General features: G+C 56.8%; 1 protein-coding gene, 1 long non-coding RNA gene and 3 other non-coding genes across 6 annotated transcripts; 4 read left to right on the top strand and 1 right to left on the bottom strand.

The window, feature by feature from the left end:
- Positions 1 to 3,436: 3,436 nt before the first annotated feature.
- LOC129406813 (uncharacterized) lies at positions 3,437 to 6,290 on the top strand. Of its 2 annotated transcripts, none has more exons than XR_008631267.1 (5): positions 3,437 to 3,583; positions 4,807 to 4,860; positions 5,222 to 5,481; positions 5,784 to 5,825; positions 6,091 to 6,290. It is a non-coding gene; the product is annotated as an uncharacterized LOC129406813 (long non-coding RNA). The 2 variants fall into 2 exon arrangements; XR_008631266.1 differs by having other exon boundaries at positions 5,781 to 5,825.
- Positions 4,649 to 4,740, top strand: LOC129406909 (small nucleolar RNA SNORD88). Its single transcript, XR_008631329.1, has one exon. It is a non-coding gene; the product is annotated as a small nucleolar RNA SNORD88 (small nucleolar RNA).
- Positions 5,622 to 5,713, top strand: LOC129406906 (small nucleolar RNA SNORD88). Its single transcript, XR_008631326.1, has one exon. It is a non-coding gene; the product is annotated as a small nucleolar RNA SNORD88 (small nucleolar RNA).
- On the top strand, positions 5,924 to 6,015 carry LOC129406907 (small nucleolar RNA SNORD88). The gene has a single exon (XR_008631327.1). It is a non-coding gene; the product is annotated as a small nucleolar RNA SNORD88 (small nucleolar RNA).
- A 714-nt stretch (positions 6,291 to 7,004) lies between the features above and the next one.
- On the bottom strand, positions 7,005 to 10,835 carry ACP4 (acid phosphatase 4). The gene is made up of 11 exons (XM_055146324.1): positions 10,728 to 10,835; positions 10,557 to 10,661; positions 10,395 to 10,481; positions 9,604 to 9,750; positions 9,338 to 9,436; positions 8,905 to 9,000; positions 8,126 to 8,258; positions 7,974 to 8,056; positions 7,539 to 7,663; positions 7,219 to 7,391; positions 7,005 to 7,155 (listed from the first exon to the last, which is right to left on the bottom strand). Exons 1-11 carry the CDS (start codon positions 10,833 to 10,835, stop codon positions 7,022 to 7,024), a joined length of 1,290 nt encoding a protein of 429 aa, XP_055002299.1. The 3' UTR covers positions 7,005 to 7,021.
- Positions 10,836 to 19,925: the final 9,090 nt, after the last annotated feature.

Genomic DNA, 19,925 nt, shown 5'->3' with positions numbered 1-19,925 from the left:
AGTAACCCCTGAGCATCGCTGGGTGTGACCCAAAAAGAAAAAAAAAAAGAAAGAAAGAAAGAAAAAAAGATCGACCTTCCATCCCAAGAGGGTAGAAGTGTTCCTATATTGGGCCAAAGTGATAGTACAGCCGATGAGGCACTTGTCTTGCATACCACCAACTCTGGTTGGATCCCAGCAAAGTGCTGCCAAGGAGTGATCCCTGAGCACAGACCCAGGAGTAAGCCCTGAACACCACTGGGTGTGGCCCGAAACCTAGAAGGAAAAAAGTGTGTTGCTCCAGCCATCTTTTTTCTCATCTCACACGAATTCGTTCACAGTACAGACCAAGCTGCCAGGATCATATACCCGTCACTGGTTCTCTCCCTGGGACAAACCTAGACACAAACCCTACAGAATTGGTGGGGTGGATAATGCATTCGAAAAGTAAACAGCTCTGTGAGGATGATAAAGGCTATAAAGAAAAAGGCACCCTGTGGTGCTCAGGGATAGGAGACAGGTCTGGGAATGAAAAGAAGGGCATCTATTATGAAGGGAGAGGAGCGCAAACCCCAGCTCCACTGGGTCCAAGCCAGAGAGTGTTAAAATAATGTATCAGGAGAGCAAGAAGGCACAGGCAACAGCAAAGCTTATTAAAACCGAGCACAGAGCTGGAGCAATAGTACAATGTGGAGGGCGCTTGACTTGCCCACAAGTGACCCAGGTTTGATCTATGGTGTCCTGAGTCCATCAAGAGTGATTGATTCCTGAGCACAGATCCAGAATAAGCCCTGAGCAATGCCTGGTGTGGCCCCCCCAAAAAACCCAGAAAAATAAATAAAAGTGAGCACATGGGACCAGAGACATGGTCCAGTGGGTAAGGTGCTTGCCTCGCATATGACCAAATCCAGTTTGCTCTTCAGCACCATGTTGAACTCTGGCAGGATTGAGCCCTGAGCACACCTGTGCTCAAAAGAAGAGAGAGAGAGAGAGAGAGAGAGAGAGAGAGAGAGAGAGAGAGAGAACACTGGTCAGATCAACACAGTGGAGGTCTCCAAAGAAAGGGGGGGGGGAGAGAGAGAGAGAGAGAGAGAGAGAGAGAGAGAGAGAGAGAGAGAGCTCCTTAGCACAGTCTTAGGAACTCATTGTTTGACTCTGGGAAATTTCTGCTTTTTCCATAAATTAGCCAATTTCAGGAAGTGGATAAACCTTCCTGGATGGGAGTTACTTATAAAATGTTCTGAGCAGGGGCTGGAGTGATAGCACAGCGGGTAGGGCATTTGCCTTGCACGCAGCCAACCCAGGTTCGATTCCCAGCATCCCATATGGTCCCCTGAGCACTGCCTGAGTGCAAAGCAAGGAGTAACCCCTATGCATTGCCAGATGTGAAAGCAAAAAAATAAATAAATAAAATTTAAAAATAGATAAAATGTTCTGAGCAAATCATGGGAAGGACGTGAGATGAACATAATTTTTTTTTTGTTTTGGGGCCACACCGAACAGCGCTCAAGGATCACTCCTGTTGGTGCTCAAGGGTGCACATGGGGTGCTGGGCATTGAACAAAGGTTGGCTGCTTGCAAGGCAAACACCCTGCCCACTGCATTATCTCTCTAGCCCCAGATACAGTTACTGGGGAAGGAAAGTTTGGGCCAGTTGAGTGACAATAAAATGGACAGAATTCCTTGTTGAAGTAACTCAGTTCTAGGAACAGAGACAGAATGCAGTGGGGCATGAATTCTGGACACAGCCAATGCTGTTAGCAGGGATTCAGCAGGTGAAGCATTTGGCCATGGGGATTGAGCAAGGCATCTCTCCATGGAGCTCATTTTCTTTGTTGTTTGTTTTGGAGGGTGACACCCAGCAGTGCTCAGGGCTTACTCCTGACTCTGCATTCAAGGGTCACTCATGGCAGTATTAGGGGGATCATATGCGTGTCAGGGATTAGAACAGAGGCCAACTGTGTGCAAAGGAAGCACCTTACCCATTGTACCATCTCTGAATATAACACTTAATTTTATTATTTTTAGTTTGGTTTTTAGAGATACATCTAGCTACAGCCGCGCTGACTCCTGGCTCTGTGCTCAGAGGTCACTTCTGGCAGTATTCAAGGGACCCCTATGTGGTGCCAGGGAATGATCTAGGTCATTGCTAAGGTGACAAGAGGGAGCAGTGGGAAGGAGTTGTAAGAGATGGGCAGAAGAGCTCCAGAATAGCAGCTACAAAGTCCCCCAGATAGAAATGTATTTGGCAGGATCCCAGCACTCCACGAGGGTCAACCTGTCTGAGCAGTTTGAACAACGGGTGAGAGGTGAGGGCAGAAAGGGAGCAGAAAACAGAGTCTAGCCTAGAAGGAAAGTGATGCAAATGGCCGAAGGGACAGGGAAACTGTGCTGTGTTCACACAAGGTAATACTTTGCACCGTTTAAGACATAAGGTCCTGCTCTTGCACTGATATGCAGAGACCCTTTTCCGAGGTAACCGGTTAACACTGCAGTATTACCAAGGTGCATCCATCAATAAAAAGACCATATCAAATAGCTGACAATGGTCCTCACTCCAGTGAATGTGTTTGGAGGAGGGGAGTTTCTCTTTCTTCGTTCTTTCCGCAGAGTCAGGGGTAAAAGCCCGGGTCTCACACGAGCCCCAGCCGAGACCCGGTTTTTTCAGGGCGGCGGCGACAGATTAGATGTTGGGCGGAGCACGTGCCTAGCTAGGGCCGGACAGAGTTCGAACCCCGGTGTCACATACACCAATGGCACCACCAGCCCCAAGCTGCACCATGCCACCGGGTACCATCCCGAGGAAACCCCTGCCCATACGCCAATGTCTGTTTTGCAAATCTCCAAACCTCCAGATCTCAGGCCATGTAAAACCCGGGACCAACCTCAAATCTAGTCTTTCGGACCCAAGAGACGGGGTTTTGTCCTTCCTCTCAAATCCAGGAGCCCAAGCCCCGCAATTCCGCTAGCCCGAAACGTGAGGAGCTGGACCCCAACGCCACCCGCCCTTACACGCCCGGAAGTCACAGCGCTGGCCCTGCCTCCCGGACCCGGCAGTTCCGCCTGCGTCCGGGCACCAGGCTCCGCCTCGCACCGCGCAGGCTTAGCCTCCTGGTCAGCTCCACGCGGCCGTCTCCTCGGAGCAGTTCCCTGTCAATCTTAGGCCTGGCCCCGCCTCCCGCGCCGCGGTTTCACCCTGGCCCCGCCCACCTCGGGGTCCTTCTCCGCACGGCCCCGGCAGGGAGTGCTGTCCACATCATTGCCTGATGACTGTCACAGAAAAGCTGCCCCGAAAATTTCCCTTCATCTCTTTCTCCGTCTACAGGGACATAGTTTGTTCGCTAATTTTGTACTATCCTATGAGAGATGAGATTGTTTCCGTAAACGCCGGGGCGGGAGGGTTCTGATACAGGCGAGTACGCTGGACGCCACGGGCAGAGCCGGGTAGGGAGCCGGAAGCCCGGTGGGCGCGCGAGGCTAGACTGCGGACGCACGCGGCCGGTGAGGACGCGAGTGGAGAGTGCTTCTCGGTCAGCGGGTGTGCTCTGGGCCGGGGCCGCGTTGGCATGACTTCAGGGTCGCGTGGACGGCGCCTGGGTTTGAGGTACATGTGGTACAGCTCCATGCCCCGCGCGTGTCCCCGGCGTGCATCCCGCGCGGCGGGTGGAGGGGGGCCTCTCCACCACTTGCGGGTTTGGAAGCAAGGTCGTTTTTGTTGTTCTAGGTTTTCACCGGCCCCACTGCCGGGATTTTCTTCTCTTTCTTCAGGCTCCAAGTGGCTGATATTTCTATGCAACTAAAAATTGCCTGGAAATTTACAGCAAAAACTTTGGGGCGAAGAAGAGACTTAAGGGGTGAACGCATAAAGAACGCGGGGTGTCTGGCGTGTTAGTGGGAATTGGGGGACTGGAGTGATAGCACAGCAGGTAGCGGCTGGCGGGTTCGATTCCTAGCATCCCATATGGTCCCCTGAGCACCGCCAGGAGTAATTCCTGAGTGCGTGAACCAGGAGTAACCCCTGTGTATCTCCAGATGTGACCCAAACCCCCCCCCCAAAAAAAAAGTGGGAATTGGGTCTGTAAGGGAATTTCTGAGAACCCGACGACGTGGGCTTGGTGCTCCGAGCATGTTTTTTCTATTTGGTTTTGGGGTGACACTCAGTAATGCTCCTGAGCACGGCCGGGAGCTCGGACGGCAAGCGGGGCGGGCGCAGGGTCCCCGGCACGTGGAATACCGCCGTGAATTCAAGCCTCCCCTTACCCCCCACCCCCAACTTGCTGCGCCCGCGGATGCCTAGAGCTTGTATGTGACCCCTTGGGCTTCGAATCCAAAGACAGACCGGAAGGGGGGACAGAACCTAACGCCAAGAACACTTAGCCCCTTGTCTCCTTGCTCTGTGCTTACTGGCTTGACGGAAGATTTCTTAGCAACTCTCTACCCCGGAAACACCGTTTTACTCCGGAGGATACGGATTTCTTTCCCACGTGCCTCGGTCGGACTCTGTCCAGGCGTGGGCTGTGCCGATATATTAGGGTTTTTCCCTTTCTGGAGTAACTGGTTCTTCTGCAGGGTTTGCTTCCAGGCAGCTTAGGGGCTGCAGGTTTAGCCAGGGCTGGAAGTTGCTTTCTTAGGGGATTGGGGAGGAGGCATTTCTGCCTGCAGGGAAACTGGGCTCCCATGATGTCTAGCACTGGGCTCCTAGCATCCCTGAGGACACCGTGCGCCCCCAGGACCTTTGACACCTGGGGGACTGAGGAGCTTTGGTTCCCCTTGCTCCCCTTGCAGCCTGGTTTTTCTCACTCTCACTAAAGCCTCCCTCTGTTTCAGGAGCATCGTCCTGCTGAGGGCCTGCAGTGGCATCCAACCTGGTAAAATGCCCAGGTGCGCTCTGGGGTGTGGGGGCAATGCGGATGTGGGCTCCGTCTCTTGGTGTTATGAGCAGGGAGGCCTGCACGCTGGCACCTTGGTTCCCTGTGCCCTCGGGGAGGAGGGGCCTTCTGGGAAGGAGTGAGCACAGGAGGCTCAGAGTCATTCAAGGGGTGTTTGGAAAGGGACATGGGTGGAATCTCTGGCTCCTGTTTCTCGTGTCTGCAGCCAGTGGTACACCTCACCTTGGCACCAAAGCCTGATGTGTGCGAACGTCACAGGGCTGTGTCCTGAGGTGCTGGCTCAGCCTGCACTCTCATGGCAGCGAGTGGCTATAAGCACGACCCCTGACCCCTGGCCCTTCTCCCTCACACAGGTGTATGCAGCACCCTGGACACTGTATCAGTCACTGCCATCCCCAGACTCCAAGCCATGCAGGAGCTGACGAAAAGAGCCCGGACCCGGAAACCTGCACCCGAAGTCCCTCTAAGGGATAGAAAGTTCGAGTGGGGGTCCCACCAGCTGGAGGAAAGCTGTGGGGTGTATTCACTGAACTGGTGATCACCTGCCACGTGGAAGAGAGGACCCAGCCTGCAGGGAAGGGTGGGCATGGAGCACCCGCCTTTCCTGGGAAAGGTAACAGGAAGAGCTGTGGGTCCCCGCTCTGTGGGGGTGGGGGCTGAGGGCCACTGTTGTGGGGGTGACATCAGGGACAGAACCCAGCGAAAATGGGGGCCAGGTACTGATCCTTTCCCACACCTGTGTCTCTGAGCTCAGGGTCCCCATGATGTGTAGCACTGGGCTCCGACTGTCCCTGAGGACATGGTGCCCCCCCAGGACCTTTGACACCTGGGGGTCTGAGGGACCCTGGTAGGGGGAGGGGAACTCATGTTGGCCTCAATCCCACTGACAGTTCCCCTTCCACTTCCTGCCAGCAGGTGGCACCCTGAGTCAACGGGAGGACCAGGCCATCCCTCTTGGTAAGAACATAAGCCTCTCATTAGTCACCCATAACAACTGGGGAGACTTGGGTGGGGGTGCAGCATCGTTCATTGACTACCCTGTGGGTCTGCCTGTGGGCTCCCCATGATGTCCAGCACTGGGCTCTGATCTCCTATGAGGACACAGTGCTCTCCTGGGACCTTTGACACCCAGGGATCTGAGGGGGCCTGCTCAGGGAGAGGGGAGGTCTGGAAAGGGGGCCCGCCTTCCTGAGACCCCTCTGTCTCCCCATACAACCTCCAGGCTCTGCTACTGTCGCCCCTCCCGGCCTGGAGGAAATCCTACTTCACCGGCATGGAGCTGCCACGGGTGTCCTGCTCTGAGTCCAGCTTGAAGCCCAGCACCAGGGAGGACATCAAGCGGGTGTGGAGGCCAGTGGGGGCCTTAAGCGGGTGTGGTTTCTAATGCACCGATGGAGCCTAACAATGCTTGAGAAATGCTGAGATGCCATTTCCTTGTTTCTCTCCTGAGACTCGTGTGCTTTCCCCTGTGCTGTGCTGGGAGCCAGGGCCTGGCTGGGTGCTGACTGCTGATTCTCCCCCCACTGAAGAGAAAGCGCTGCCTTGCTCAGCATGTCACCAACCTATCGGGGCAGTGCTGGGATAGAAGCTGCCTTTGGGTTAGAGCAGAATGCCTCCCTGTGTGTGTTGGGGTGCCGGCCTCTAGCTGTGGACTCAGCTGCAGGAGAGTCACCATCCAGGAAGTGATGTGCTCTCACCAGACGGCTGGGTCTTCAGCTCCTCGGGCAGTGGCCATAGCGGGGTCGGCAGCAGGAGGTCTCCCCCCATCACCACCCAATGGCAGCTGGGGCTCCCTTTGACCAGCCGTAGGATTCTGCAACTGCTTGGGCTTCAGACAAACCCACAGGTTTGAGCCTGACCTCGTAAACCACGTCTGGAGAGTGATGCCCAGGAGAGTTATGGGCATATGGCCCTGTGCTTTCCCATACCCCGCAGCCTCTTCCTAGTACTCCCCCACTGGCGTGTGGGAAGAGAAGGCGTGGGTACATGCGTACCTGCCCCTGGCCTCATAAGATCCCATTCTGTTCCGACCCCCCATAGCCTGGCCGCTGTACCCCAGGCGACACAAGAAGTCAGAGGCTAGAGCAATGGGGAGCAGACGTGTTGGGGTAGGTCCAGTATCAGCTGTGGGGCAGGGGCTTCACCTTCCCAGCTCACACGAGCCCCCCCCAGGCCCGCAGGCATCCTGGTCTGCAGGCCAGCAGACCCAGCCCCGTGCTCAGCAGGGCCAGCAGGGCCACGGCCCCAGCCAGCAGGGGCACCGCCGGGGCTGTGGGGAGAACGCGGGCTGTGAGTGTCGGGCTGCCCCCTGCCCCACTCCCAGCCCCGCGCCTAGGCCTGTCACCTGCACGGGGGGCAGGCTGGTGGGTGCCATGGCAGGGGATCCCTTGAGCTGGTGGCCGGGCAGGGGCAGTCAGCTGGTGGAAACGGCCCAGCGGACAGAGGCCCGGACACCCGGGGATGCTGAGGGCCAGGGGCAGGCCTTTGGAGTTGTTGCGGTAGAAAAGGGAGACCGTGACATTCCTGGGGGGGAGACGTGGAGGGGTGGTGCTCAGTTCCCCAGCCTCTCCGCCCTGCCCACCCATCCCCTCACTGAAAGGAGAAACGCTCCTGTCTCCTGCTGGGCTCCCCATCCTTCTCCAGAATGTCCCTGTCAACCCCGGGCCTCACCCAGCACCGGCATCTTCATCCTCAAGGCGTGTCCGAAACTCGAAGCCCAGGCAGGCAGCATATGGTGGAGTGTGCCCGTCATAGAGCCCCAGCGCCCCTTGGAGCGCCAGCAGGGTGCTGTCGTGCTGCAGGTGAGGGCAGGGTTGAGGCACGGCCGTCTCTGGGCACCTCAGCCTCATTTCCAAATGAGCCTGAGCCCATTTCCAAAGCAGCCACACTGGCTGCAGGCGAGCAGAGTACAAAGACCCACCAAACATGCAGAATATGGACGGGTGCCCTGCCCTTCCCTAAGCACCGAATTCCTCCCAGTGATGCCTCCCTCCTCCCAGGCTATACTTCTGGGATATGAATTGAGGAAAGTTGGTCCAGAACTGAGGGATGAGAGCTCTACATGTACACACTCTGCGCACAGGCACTGCTTCCATCCAGACTTACAGCCGAGTACATGACCATCTTGAGAGGTAATGCCAAGCGCTGGGTCCTGGAGAAGTTGCTGAGGATGGCGTCCAACAGGATCCCTGAAGCAAGAACAGAGCTGCAGACCTCAGGGGAAGGTGCTGTGGCCTCACTCTTGGCAGCATACTCACCCCCTGACAGCTGGGCCTTTTCAGCTGCCCGTGGCGGGCCTACGTGGGCACCAATGTCCAAAGCTGAGATCCGAGCTAGGGTCCGCATTACATCCAAGGATGCCCAGGATGGGAGGGAAAGGCCATGGGCTCGCTGGGGAGATGGGGTGAAGAGACAACACCCTGAGTGCTTTGCAGCCCTGTCCACACAAACACCCTGATCTGTCCCTAGCTGCAGGCTTCTCCCCACTCTTCCCGGCCCCTCAGGCTAGGGATGGACATGAAGTTAATGGTGTGAGCAACATGTTTATTAAAGGTAATGACCATCTTCTGCAGTCCTCCAGCCTCTGAAACCCTTGAGGTCAGCTAATGACCAACTTCTCCAGCCCTCTGGCATCTGAAACCCTTGAGGTTGGCAGGGTTTTTGGAAGCAGATGCTTGGGATTTTAGGAGTATCTGGTGCGGGCAGTGCAACACATGATAACACACCCAAGGGTGTGGGCAACCCCCTAATCAGACACACTTTTTCCCACTCTGCAATTGAGAATGGTTCCACGAAGTGGGGTAAGCAAGGACAAAGTGCTGCAACATTTTTCAGCCCAGTCCAACCTCCCAAGCAGATACTTCAGAGGGCAAGTTGCAAACATCTCAACGAACATGGCTGACAGCATCCCAGTAAGTCTGGTACCATCCTCAACATCTTTGACCTCAGCAACTCCAGGACGTGCGGATATACCCATTGAGAACCCGACTTCAGTGACCCTTTTCCTCTGGACAGGGTGGATAAGGTGGGGACCCACCTGGCAAATCAGCGTGTCCAGAACTTTCCATGCCTTGCGGAGCGGTTCCCCGACCAATGACAACCCCGTGAAGTTCTCTAGGCGATTCAGAAATCCCTGGACGCATAAGGAGGAGTGAATCTCATGCCCAGCCAGGACCCCCACCCCTCCTGACCCGCCCCATTCCATTCTGTCAACACCCTCATCCCAGCCCCTCTTCCTAAGGCCACGCCCCTTTTGCCTTAGACCATACTCCCTTCTGCCCCGGGCCCCGCCCCATTCGTCCAACCTCCGCCCCAGCAACTCTCCAAGGCCACGCCCATTTAACCTTAGACCCCGCCCTCGCGTCCCTTCCACCATCTCCACATCCCAGCCCCACCCATTTCACCTTAAACCCGCCCCTTACACTTAGGCCCCGCCCCTTCCGCCCCAGGCCCCGCCCCACCCAGCTCACTGTCCAGCCCTCCAAGGCCGTTTGATACTCGGTGGCTTCGGTCGCCTCCCGCAGCAGCTCACGGTATCGGGGGCAGTTACGCGTGGGGAACCTCAATAGCTGGGGGGAAACTGCGGCTCAGAGAGGATAGCAGCGTGATGGGGGCCCCCAGCGGGCGGGGAACAGTGCGGCCTGCAGGCCCTGGGACCCCAGTGTCTCCCCTACGGGCAGCGCGGCACGTCCCCCTCCTCCGCCCCCACCAGCCCTGGTCTGCTGCCGCTCCTGACCTTGTCCTCAGAGACGGGCACAGTGTGCACGGGAATGGGCCTCCAGGCGGCCTCGGGACGCCCCGGGCCGGCCTCGGGGAATAGCCCCGCCAGGTTGGCCTGAGCGCTCTCCAGAGTCCGGTCGAAGTCGGTGCTGCGGACATACACCTGGGTGGGCAGAGAGGGGGGCCCCGGTGGGCATGGCAGACTGAGCCTGCCCACTTGGGGTTTGGTTCTCGGTGGTGGAAAGGGATTCTTTGGCTGGGAAGAGGGAGTCAAGGTTGAGGGTCAGGCCTTCCTTGTCTGAAGTTGGGATCAAGGATCAGAGGAGGTCAGTCTCAGGAGCAGGAAGGGTAAGGGTCTGAAGTGGGGGTCACACATTGCAGTAAGGGCGTCCTGAGGGCACCGTGTGCATGGGAATGGGGTGCTGGAGGTTGGAGGTCAAGATGAGGCTCCCAGAGGAGAGGTCAGAGGGGAGGAGGGGAGGAGGAATCTGGAAAGGGAAATCTGAATTGATGAAGGGCAGAGACAGGTGGGCAAACTGAATCAAGTGAAATCAAAGAGCGTATCAGGTTGGGGGGCAGAGGAGGAGGGTAGGGTGTCTTCTTGAGTCAGGGGCTAGGAAGGAGGAAACTGATAGATGAATGGAGGTCAGAGGTCAGAGGTGCGCAGGGACCTAGCAGAAGAGCAGGCTGCCTTTTGAGCATGCCCCATGCAGGTAAGGTCCCACCCCCGTCTCTGGTGGTGGCCAGCAGCAGCGGGGACCAGACCTGCTCAGCCAGACCGAGTCGATGGGGGTGGGGGGTGCGTACCTCCTCCCGCCGGAACTGGGGGCTCAGAAAGCCCTTGTAACGACGCCTCAGGAAGCGGCCCAGCTCCAGCTGCTGCTGGACGCCCTCCTGGAGACAGAGCAGGACCTCAGCGACCCCACCTCACCCCCTCCTGTCCCTTCCAACCCCTCCCCCGCCTCTCACCCTGGTCAGCTGGCCCAGGCCCCTCGGCCACAGGCTGGACACTAAGTCTTTGTGCGGGTCCGTGGGGTAGGAGGCCAGCGGGGCCCTGTCGCCATGGCGGAAGACCTGGGGAGGGGACTGGTCAGTGCAGGCGGGTGGGGAAGGGGGAGGCAGGGTAGGGGGGCACCTCACCACGGCCACGAACACCAGGGGTCCCTCCGTCAGGGCCTGGGGGAGCAGGAGCAGCAGTAGGAACAGGAGCAGCCCGGCAGGGTGGCCCCGAAACCCTGGCAAGGCCATCGCCACGCAGCCAGACGCTGGCTCAGCCTGCCTCTGCCGCAGCCTCACCTGCTCATCAGCCGCCGCCACACCCCCCAACGCAGGTCCCAGCACGCCAGCCCCCCCAGCCCAGCCCCGGAAGCCCAGGTGGCCTCCTGGGATCTGCCCCCCCCAGGCCCTCTGGCAGCCCGGAATTATTCACCCCTTTCATCTCCAGCACAGTCTGGTTATTACCTTCCTGGGGAAACTGAGGCACAGAAGGGGCTCAGGGAACACAGCCAGGGGGTGGTATAGTAGTTGTGATTTACTGAACCAGGTGAGGTGCCCTTAAGCCGCCCAACTATCTTTGTCCTCCCTCTGCCCCCCACCCCATCTCTTCTTCCTTGTCTGACCCTTTCATTTGTTTGTTTTTGTTTGGGGGTCACACCCAGCAGTGCTTAGGTCTTACTCCTGGCTCTGTGCTCAGGGGGTCATTCTTGGCGTGCTCAGGGGGCCATATGGGGTGCTGGGAATCGAACTTGGGTTGACTACATACAAGGCCAGCACCATCCCCATTGTGCTATGGTTCTGCCCACCCATCCCGGTCTTAACCCCTTTCAACATCGGGGCTTTTTGGGACTCTCAGGCTGGCTCCAGCGCATTCTTTTATTTTCTTTTATGAGCCCAAAGCTGTGCTCAGGACTTCCTCCTGGCTCTGCACTCAGAGATCACCCCAGGAAGGACTTGGGGGACTGTATCGGGTGCTGGGGATCAAACCGGGGTCGACTGTGTGCATACACAGCAAGTGCCCTCCCTGCTGTGCTGTCTCTGTGGCCCATAGGTTCTGCTCTTCTGTGCTGGGAGCTAAGTCACTCCCAAGAATGCTCTAAGCTACTCCTAACTCGGTGCTCGGGGTTTCTCACGCCAGGCTATGTTGGGGGCAACCATGCATTGTCGGGATGGAACCTGGATGCATTCCTGGCTGCAGAGCCTGTGCTCCGGGCTCTGGAGCTCTCTCCCACACTGATTTTCTTCCCTTATTTTGGGTTTTGTGGACCACACCCCACAATTCTCAGGGTTTATTCTTGGTTCTGTGCTCAAGAGTGACCCCTAGTGGTGCTAAGGTTTAGGCCCTAGTGGGCTAAGCTCATAGCAAGCACCTTCCCTTCACAAAGTCAGCGATTTCCTTGTTTGTTTGCTTGCTGGCAGGGAGGGGAGCGCACACCTGGTAATGCTCAGAGCTTACTCCTGGCTCTGTCAGGGATCACTCTATGTGATGCTGGGAATCACTGCATCTGCTGCCCCTCAGCCCTGGCCGCAGAATACAAGGCAAGGGCCCTCCCTGCTCTGCACGCCCAGATCCGCTTTATTGTACAAACTCGTTGAGCAGGCACCTCCTCCTCATGGGTTTCTCACAGCACTGCCTGTGCACCACCTCCCCCCTGTGCGGGAGAAGGGACACGGGGTAAGGTGTGTGTCTTGCCCACAGCTGGCCCCAGGTTGATCCCCAGCACCGCAGAGGGCCCCACTAGGAGTGATCCCCAAACACAGAGTGAGGAGCGGTCCCTGAGCACTACTGAGCAGCATGGCTCCCAAAGCGCTCTTTTTAACCCTGAGTGGCAGATGGGGGGCCAGCATCTAAGGGACCCTGACAGAGCAGCCGTCCATGGGCCCTTCTGCATTCCAGGGTGGGGGGACAGTCACTGTGCACCAGTTGGGGGCACTGGAAACCCCCTGCACCTGGAGATAGGCTTTACTTGGCGTGTATGTGTGTCTCTGTCTGTCTGTGTGTGTGTGTGTGTGTGTTGTTGTGTTTACAGAGCCCTGCCACAGATGGAACCCAGCACCTCACATGATCAAGGCAAGTGTCTCTCACGAGCCTCAACACAACCCAGCCCCATCCTGCATTTTTGGGGGGCATTGGAGACCCTGCCACTTAGTTGGGCTTTCTGGCACCCAGAGCTCAGCACCGCAGACACCCCCCCAGGGTGCCCCCAGTTGGGGGCTCTAAGGGTGATGCTGCAGGGACAACCCCCTTAACCGTAGCAGCCCCGACCTCAGTCCTGACATTGCAGGGACATTCGGTACCCAAAGCTCCGTCCCCCCGGCCTTTGCCCCAGGGTCCCCTTCACCCAGAACACTCGTCTCCGGTCACCACGGCCACCATCCTGGTGTCCCAGACGACATCCACTCAGGTCGCGGCACTGACCATCCCTCTCATGCTCAGAGGACCCTGAGCTGGAGAGGGACTGCAAGGAGGATGACAGCAGCTGCCGCAGGCCCACGGCCATGAACTTGCAGGAAGTAAGGAGGCCCGGGGGGCGGGGCGGGGGACGGGCTGCCCCCCCTGACCTATGAGCCCTCCCCCAGAATGTGACCCTGGCCATCGCCGTATTCACCATCCTGGCATCCATCTACTTCTTCAATAAGGTAAGAGCACACATGCACACACACATTCACACACATATGCACACATAGACACATGTGTGCACATACACGTGTGTATGCATGTCTGCACATGCATACTTACACATGTGCACATTACACGTGTGTGCATGCTTGCATATGCACGTGTGCGTGCATGTACACTGTATACACATGTGTGCATGCATGTGTAAACATTTACATCTGTGCACAGTACAATGTACATGCATACATGTATGTGCACTAACATGTGTATACATGTGCGCCACATATACATGTTTGCACATGCATGGCACATGCGTATGCATACATACTTACATGCATTAGCACACACCCACCACTCTCGCTCTCCCATTTCTTGCTCTCCCAGGCTCAGAAGTGAGAAGACCCAGAACTGCTGCCCGAAGCCCTGGACACTGCCTTTGAGGCTGAATAAATGTAACTGAGTCAGCAGCACCCCTGCCCATGTCATTCCTGGCGCCACAGCGCCCAGCACCACCAGGTCCTGCTTCTCAGCTGGGGGGTCTCAGGCCTTGGGTTGGAGGGGATGGGCCAGAGGGAGGAGGTGCTGCGGGTGGGAGCTGGCTGAAGCAGGGGATGGAACCTGAGCAGTACGTGCAGGCAAGCATGTGGTGGGCATCACAGCACAGACAGACACAGGCGGGAGACGAGCAGGGCACGCTAGGGCCCAGCCCCATCTCACCTGCTGGGTATTCAAATCTTCTGTGGCGGTGTCAGGGCCTCATCCGGCTCAGCATCACTTGGGGTTGACTCCTGATGGTGCCCCAAGAACCGTTTGGTACCAGTGATGGGCCGCCTGCATTCAGAGCGGCCGCCACCCCAGCCATGGGCACGTCTTTGTCCCCCAGGTTCCCCCTTAACTAATCAGACAGCAGGGCTGCCTGCAGCAGAATCTCAAGTGGAATCCTTAGCTTTGTGGCTGTCCTGTCTCTCTTTCCAGAGAGAGCTCCTGCTCTGTCTGTCATGCCCTCCGTGATCACCCTTTCCCACAAGGGCCCAGACCCCCAGACTGTCACCAGCGCCTCTGTCACTGCTGCCCTGCCCCCCATGTCCCTTGCAGGAAGGTGGTGCTGACACCTCCAAGTTTCACGTGCCGTGCCCCACTAGACACGTTCCTTTGCACCCTAGCCTGGGGGAGGTGGCCTCTGACGAGGGCTTCTCACACTCGCGGGCCTGAGGGTAGCGGCCTCACGCGTTTCTGCTGGGACCGGGCAGGCCACCCCACTGGGTCCCAGAGAGTTTGATAGTGGACCAGAGCTTTGTGCTTCGAAGCTGCAGATCCGCAAACCGCCACACTATGGCGCCGTTAGTCTATTTTCCGGGCAAGACGCCGGTTTCTGAAGAACCGCTGTTTTCCGGGGGCGTAGGGGGAGTTCTGGCTATTCCCACTTTCCCGCGACTTCCTCTCCCCGCTAGATCTTCTTCCCGATCGCGTTTCCCCTCTGCCCTTTCTTTTCTTTCTAATTTTTTTTTCTTTTTGGATCACACCCAGCGATGCACAAGGGTTATTCCAGGCTCTGCACTCAGGAATTACTCCTGGCTGTGCTCAGGGGACCATATGGGATGCTGGGAATTGAACCCGGGTTGACCGCGTGCAAGGCAAACGCTCTACCCGCTGTGCTATCACTCCAGCCCCTCCCCTCCGCCCTTTCCACCCCCACCCCATGCCCGGGGCGCCTGTAATTTCTCCTCCAGGATGATGCGGGGACCGAGAACCAAGTCTGGACAGAGCCGGGGCCTCCACCTCGACCACTGAGCTCTGGGCGCCCCCAACGCCCCGCAACCGTCTTGGTTGACTCTCCATCCTGGACCCCGCCCACTTCCGGGGGCCACCATTGGTGGGCGTCCCAAAGCCCGGGCTTGGGGGTGCCCCGCGGAGACTCCAGCCACAGAGCCGGGCCCAGCGGAGCATCAGGAATGAATGAGTTTCCGAAGCCCCGCGACTCAGCTGGGCAGGAAGTGGACACGCAGGAACGAAATTTCCCTGCAGTCTGGACACTCTGCGGGTGGTGGGACAGCACGTGGGCTGCCGCAGGGTCCCCCGTCTGGGGCCGCGCTGCGGAGCAGGGAGGGGTGTGGCCAGAGGGCCGGGTACTGGGTACCCAGGCCTGCGGTGCCGCTGTGCGCATGCGTGCCACTCTCAGTCTCCTACCTTTGACCTTTCTTGGGGTTTTTTGGGGGGGTTGTTTTTTAAATTTTTTTTTCTTTTTGGGTCACACCCAGCGATGCACAGGGGTCACTCCTGGCTCATGCACTCAGGAATCTCCCCTGGCGGTGCTCAGGGGACCATATGGGATGTTGGGATTCGAACCCGGGTCTGCCGCGTGCAAGGCAAACGCCCTACCCGCTGTGCTATTGCTCCAGCCCCTTTAAAATTTTTTTTTTATTAATGAATCACCCACCGTGAAGTGCAGTTACAAACTTATGAATTTTCACCTTTGCATTTCAGTCATACAGTGATTGTTTACATTCCTCCACCAGTGCCCATTCTTCTCCACCAATGTTTCCAGTATCCCTCCCACCACCCCCACCCCCACCACCCCACCCTGCCTCTGCGGCAGGGCATTCCCTTTTGTTCTCTCTCCTTTTGGGTGTTGTAGTTAGCAATAGAGGTATTGGGTGGCCTTCACATTCAGTCTGTAGTCTACTTTCCGCAGGCATCTTCCAACCCGAATGGGTCCTCCCAGCATCCTCTCTCTTGTTTGTTTTGTTCTGGGGTCACAACAGCGGTGGGTGCTTAAGGGTAACCGCAGTTTAGTGCTAGGAGTTGCTCCGGGTGGTGTCGGGTGGACTCCTCGACCTGTTGCCCCCCCACACCTGGGCTTCGCTCTCACCCTCCTACCCCTCCCTCGCCTGCCTCCGCCCAGCCGCTCTCCCAGGTCACATCCCCCGCCCCGCCTCCTGGCTGTCTCTCACCTTCCCCCTGCCTGGCCCTGTCTGTCGCCAAGTCACCCTGTCTGCTAGAAACCCCAGCTCCTCCCCACTACTTCTCTTGGTTCCCTGCCCCCCTCTCTGGTCCCTGCTTCTCTGAGTCTGTTCTCCCTGTGGGTTTCTGCCTGCCCTCCCCCGCCCCCACCCCTCAGTCTCTGCTCCCTCTGGGTCTCTCTGTCCCCCACCCTCCCCCCACCCCTGTCTGTACTCTGAGCTGATGCCTGACCCTGTGCTCAGAGATCACTCCTATCTATGCTCAGGGGACCGTCAGTGACGTTGGGATTGAGCGTGTCGGGAGCATGCAAGGTAAACTCACTTCTGCGCCATCTCTCCTGCCCCCGTGCTCCATTTTTGATTCTTTCCAACCCTCTGAGAAAGACACTCTTGCTGCATTTGATCGCTGGGAATTCCTGGGGCGACGCACAAGGTTATAACTGGGTCATCTCGTCAATTAACCGCTGAGAAACAAATCCAGGTTGATGAGCTGGCTCCCAATTTTTTTTTCTTTCAAGTTTGGGCCACAACCTGTGGGGCTATTCCTAGCTCCGTGCTCAGAAGCGACCCCGGAGGTGCTCAGGGGACCATGTAAGTTGCTGAGGGTCAAACTGGGATTGGCCACATGCAAGACAAGTGCCTCACTGCTGTCTTGTCTCTCCAGCCCCTGGATAATAATAATAATAGTAGTAATATAATAATAATACTGTATTATCTTGCCTAAATAAATTATTGAGTGATTGAATGAACTAATCACTCTTGAACAACCCCTTCTAGGATTCTTTGGTTTATATACATCAATGGATGAGAAATTAATGTATTCCCATCTCTACTTGCTTAACTCCTACTTACACATCAGTTCCCAATGCAAAGGCCCCTTCCTCCATGAAGCCCTCCCTGGCATTTACTTTGGGGATCTTACCAGGTGGTGCTCAGAATCACTTTCAACAGTGTTTGGGGGTCCGTGTGGTGCTGGGAATTGTAGGATTCCAGCATTCAAAGCAAGTGCTTCAGCCCCTTGACCTTTCTCTCCTGTTCCATCAACAATTCAGTCCTGGGGCCGGAGCCATAGTGCAGCAGGGAACTGATCACTCTTGAGCAACAGGGGAAGCAACACCTTTGCACACAGCTGACCCAGGTTTAATCCCCAACATATGGCCTCTCAACCCCACCAGGAGTGATTCTTGAGTGCAGAGCCAGGAGTAAACCCCCCCCAGAGCATGGCTGGGTGTGACCCCAAACCACTAAAATAATGCACTGTAGCACTGTAACAGTGGCTTCCTGTTGTTCATCAGTTTGCTTGAGCGGGCACCAGTAAGGTCTCCATTGTGAGACTTGTTGTTACTGTTTTTGGCATATCGAATACGCCATGGGTAGTTTGCCAGACTCTGCCGCGCGGTTGGGATACTCTCGGTAGTTTGCCGGGCTCTCCAAGAGGGACTGAAGAATTGAACCTGGGTCGGCCACGTGCAAGGCAAACGCCCTACCTGCTGTGCTATCGCTCCAGTCCATTAAATAATAATAATAATAATTATTATTATTATTATTATTCAGTCTTCAGTATCATAGTGTGTGATTGTTCTCCTGGTGATTCTGGGGGGCAGGCTGGGGATAGATGTGGTACGGGGACCGTGTCAGGATCAGCTCCATACAAGGCAAGTGTCTTACCCCTGGGCTCTCAGGCCCTGCATGAATTGTTTCTTTTTCTGCATGTCTCGGTGACAGCCTGAGCATGCACGCATATATGTGCCAAATACACACGTACACACACACACACACACACACACACACACACACACACACCAGACCCCAGATCACAGAACACAAGACTCAGGATTTTTCTCTTCCTCTGACAATGGCAGGGGGAGAGTGCCTTCAATATGAATGAATAAATTAGTGGATAAATGTGGGAAAGGGTTCCTAGCACCCACTTAGGAACAGGCAAGTGAGGACTCCAAAGATCTCCATGTCCAGATGCCCCAGTACTGTGAGTATGGGATTGACATGCCACCAGGGCCCTGAGGTGGGAGACAGAATGGAGACCAACTCCAACCCTCCCCGGAAGAGGCCTGGATTATCTCAAGACTGAGGTATCACAGGGTGCCTTGAAGTGGAAGAGGATGGGACCTCTAAATACCAACCCAACAAAGGGGGCCTTCTATCCACCATTTAGGACCCCCGCCCCCAGAATCATGAGATAAAGATGTGTTGTTTTACTTCTTGTTGGTTTTTTTATGGGCTACACCCAGCAATCCTCAGGACTGATTCCTGGCTGTGTACTCAGGGTTCCCTCCTGGTGGGGCTTGGAGGACCATATGGGGTGCTAGAGATGGACTCAGGTAGGCTGCATGCAAGGCAAGTGCCAAACCCGCTGTACTATCACTCTAAATCATTCTTATTATTATTATTATTTTAAATTTTTTGAAAAGATTTTGGACCATGCCGTGCTTGGGGCATCCTCGTGACTGCTCATAGATTAATCCTGATGGAGCTCAGGGGACCTCTATGACGCCAGGGATGGAGCCAAGGTCATCGGAGACCAGACTCCGTGCCTTAATCCCTCTCCTGTCTCTCGAGCCTCGGTAATGGCTCTTCTGCTTTGACTTTGTGGCCACACCTGGTTCAGTGCTTGGGGAGTACTCCTGGCCCAGCATGGGCAGACCCCAAACAGCCCAAATGGAACAATGCCCAGAATCACACCTGGGGGCTCCTGCACGCCAAGCCTTGGTCCAGCTCCACGAGCCTTTTCTGCAGTACCGTCCCCTGCATTTAATTCTTGTGAGAGGATGGAAACCCGGATCCCCTAGTGCCGCTGTCCCTGGTCCTGAGTTCCAGACACACCCTCACATTCTGTACTGGCAGCTCAGGGTCTCCAGTCGGGGTGGGAGGGGTAAGCATCTAGGTGCTCAGGCAACAGAACCGACGACGTGACGCCGCGGGAAGGGGGGGCTCGGGCGCGCTGCGGGAGGGGAAGGTGTCAGGTGTCGGGGTGAGAAGTCTCCTGACAGCTATTTCCCGACATCTGATGACAGTCTGTCTGTCTCCCACGGCTGGGAACATCTCAAACCAGGCCAGCTGGGGGGAGCCGCCTCCCCTCTCTCCTGCCGAAAGAAACGGAGGTAGTGATTAAGAGCGCGTAATTGCCTCTCTCCTGCCTGCGAGGTAAATATCTTTCTCCGGGATCGTTGAGGTTGCCAGCTCGGTGGGACAGAGGCTCTGTTCTTTCCAGGCACGCCTGGGTCTCTGAGGATGGCCCTACTGGGAACCTATCCCCACTACGTGCTGAACCAGTGCTTGAAGGGACAATCTACCCATGTACCCCGGAGCCTCCAAAGGATGGAGACAGTCCCTTCCCACTACGGTGTAGACCCCGCCCACTGGACTTTAAGCCCCGCCCCTGGGAAATCGGTCCCGCCTCGGTCCTCGCCCCACTCCTTAAGGTCGGGCCCTCCCCCTGAGGGATCAGCTGCTCCCCCTGGAATGTTGCCCCGCCCCTGGGACCTCAGCTCCACCCCTTGGAGTTGGCCCCTCCCCTGAGGGGGTCAGCTCCCCCTGAATGTTGCCCCGCCCCTAGAATCTCAGCTCCCTCCCCTGGGAATTGGACCTCCCGCTGAAGGTGTTAGCTCCTCCCCCTAGAGTATTGCCCGCTCCCTGGATACCAGCTCCTCCCTGGATCGGTCCCGCCCACTAGGGGATGTCAACTCCGCCCCCTGGGATATCACCCTGCCCCTGAGCTGTCAGTTCCTCACCGGGGGTGTCAAC

The sequence above is a fragment of the Sorex araneus genome, chromosome 8 (assembly GCF_027595985.1).
Source record: "Sorex araneus isolate mSorAra2 chromosome 8, mSorAra2.pri, whole genome shotgun sequence".
Classification (NCBI taxonomy): domain Eukaryota; kingdom Metazoa; phylum Chordata; class Mammalia; order Eulipotyphla; family Soricidae; genus Sorex; species Sorex araneus.
The sequence above is the reverse complement of the archived record's forward strand: the minus strand, read 5'-3'. Positions and strand labels throughout refer to the sequence as shown.

What these genes read in the sequence shown, in the direction of transcription:
- ACP4 (XM_055146324.1), bottom strand. Translation starts at nt 10,835, where the DNA reads ATGGCCTTGCCAGGGTTTCGGGGCCACCCTGCCGGGCTGCTCCTGTTC. An exon ending in GCCTGGGCCAGCTGACCAGG is followed by an intron (nt 10,482 to 10,556) that starts GTGAGAGGCGGG and finishes CTCTGTCTCCAG; the next exon opens with GAGGGCGTCCAGCAGCAGCT. An exon ending in CACCCACCAGCCTGCCCCCC is followed by an intron (nt 7,156 to 7,218) that starts GTGCAGGTGACA and finishes CGACACTCACAG; the next exon opens with CCCGCGTTCTCCCCACAGCC.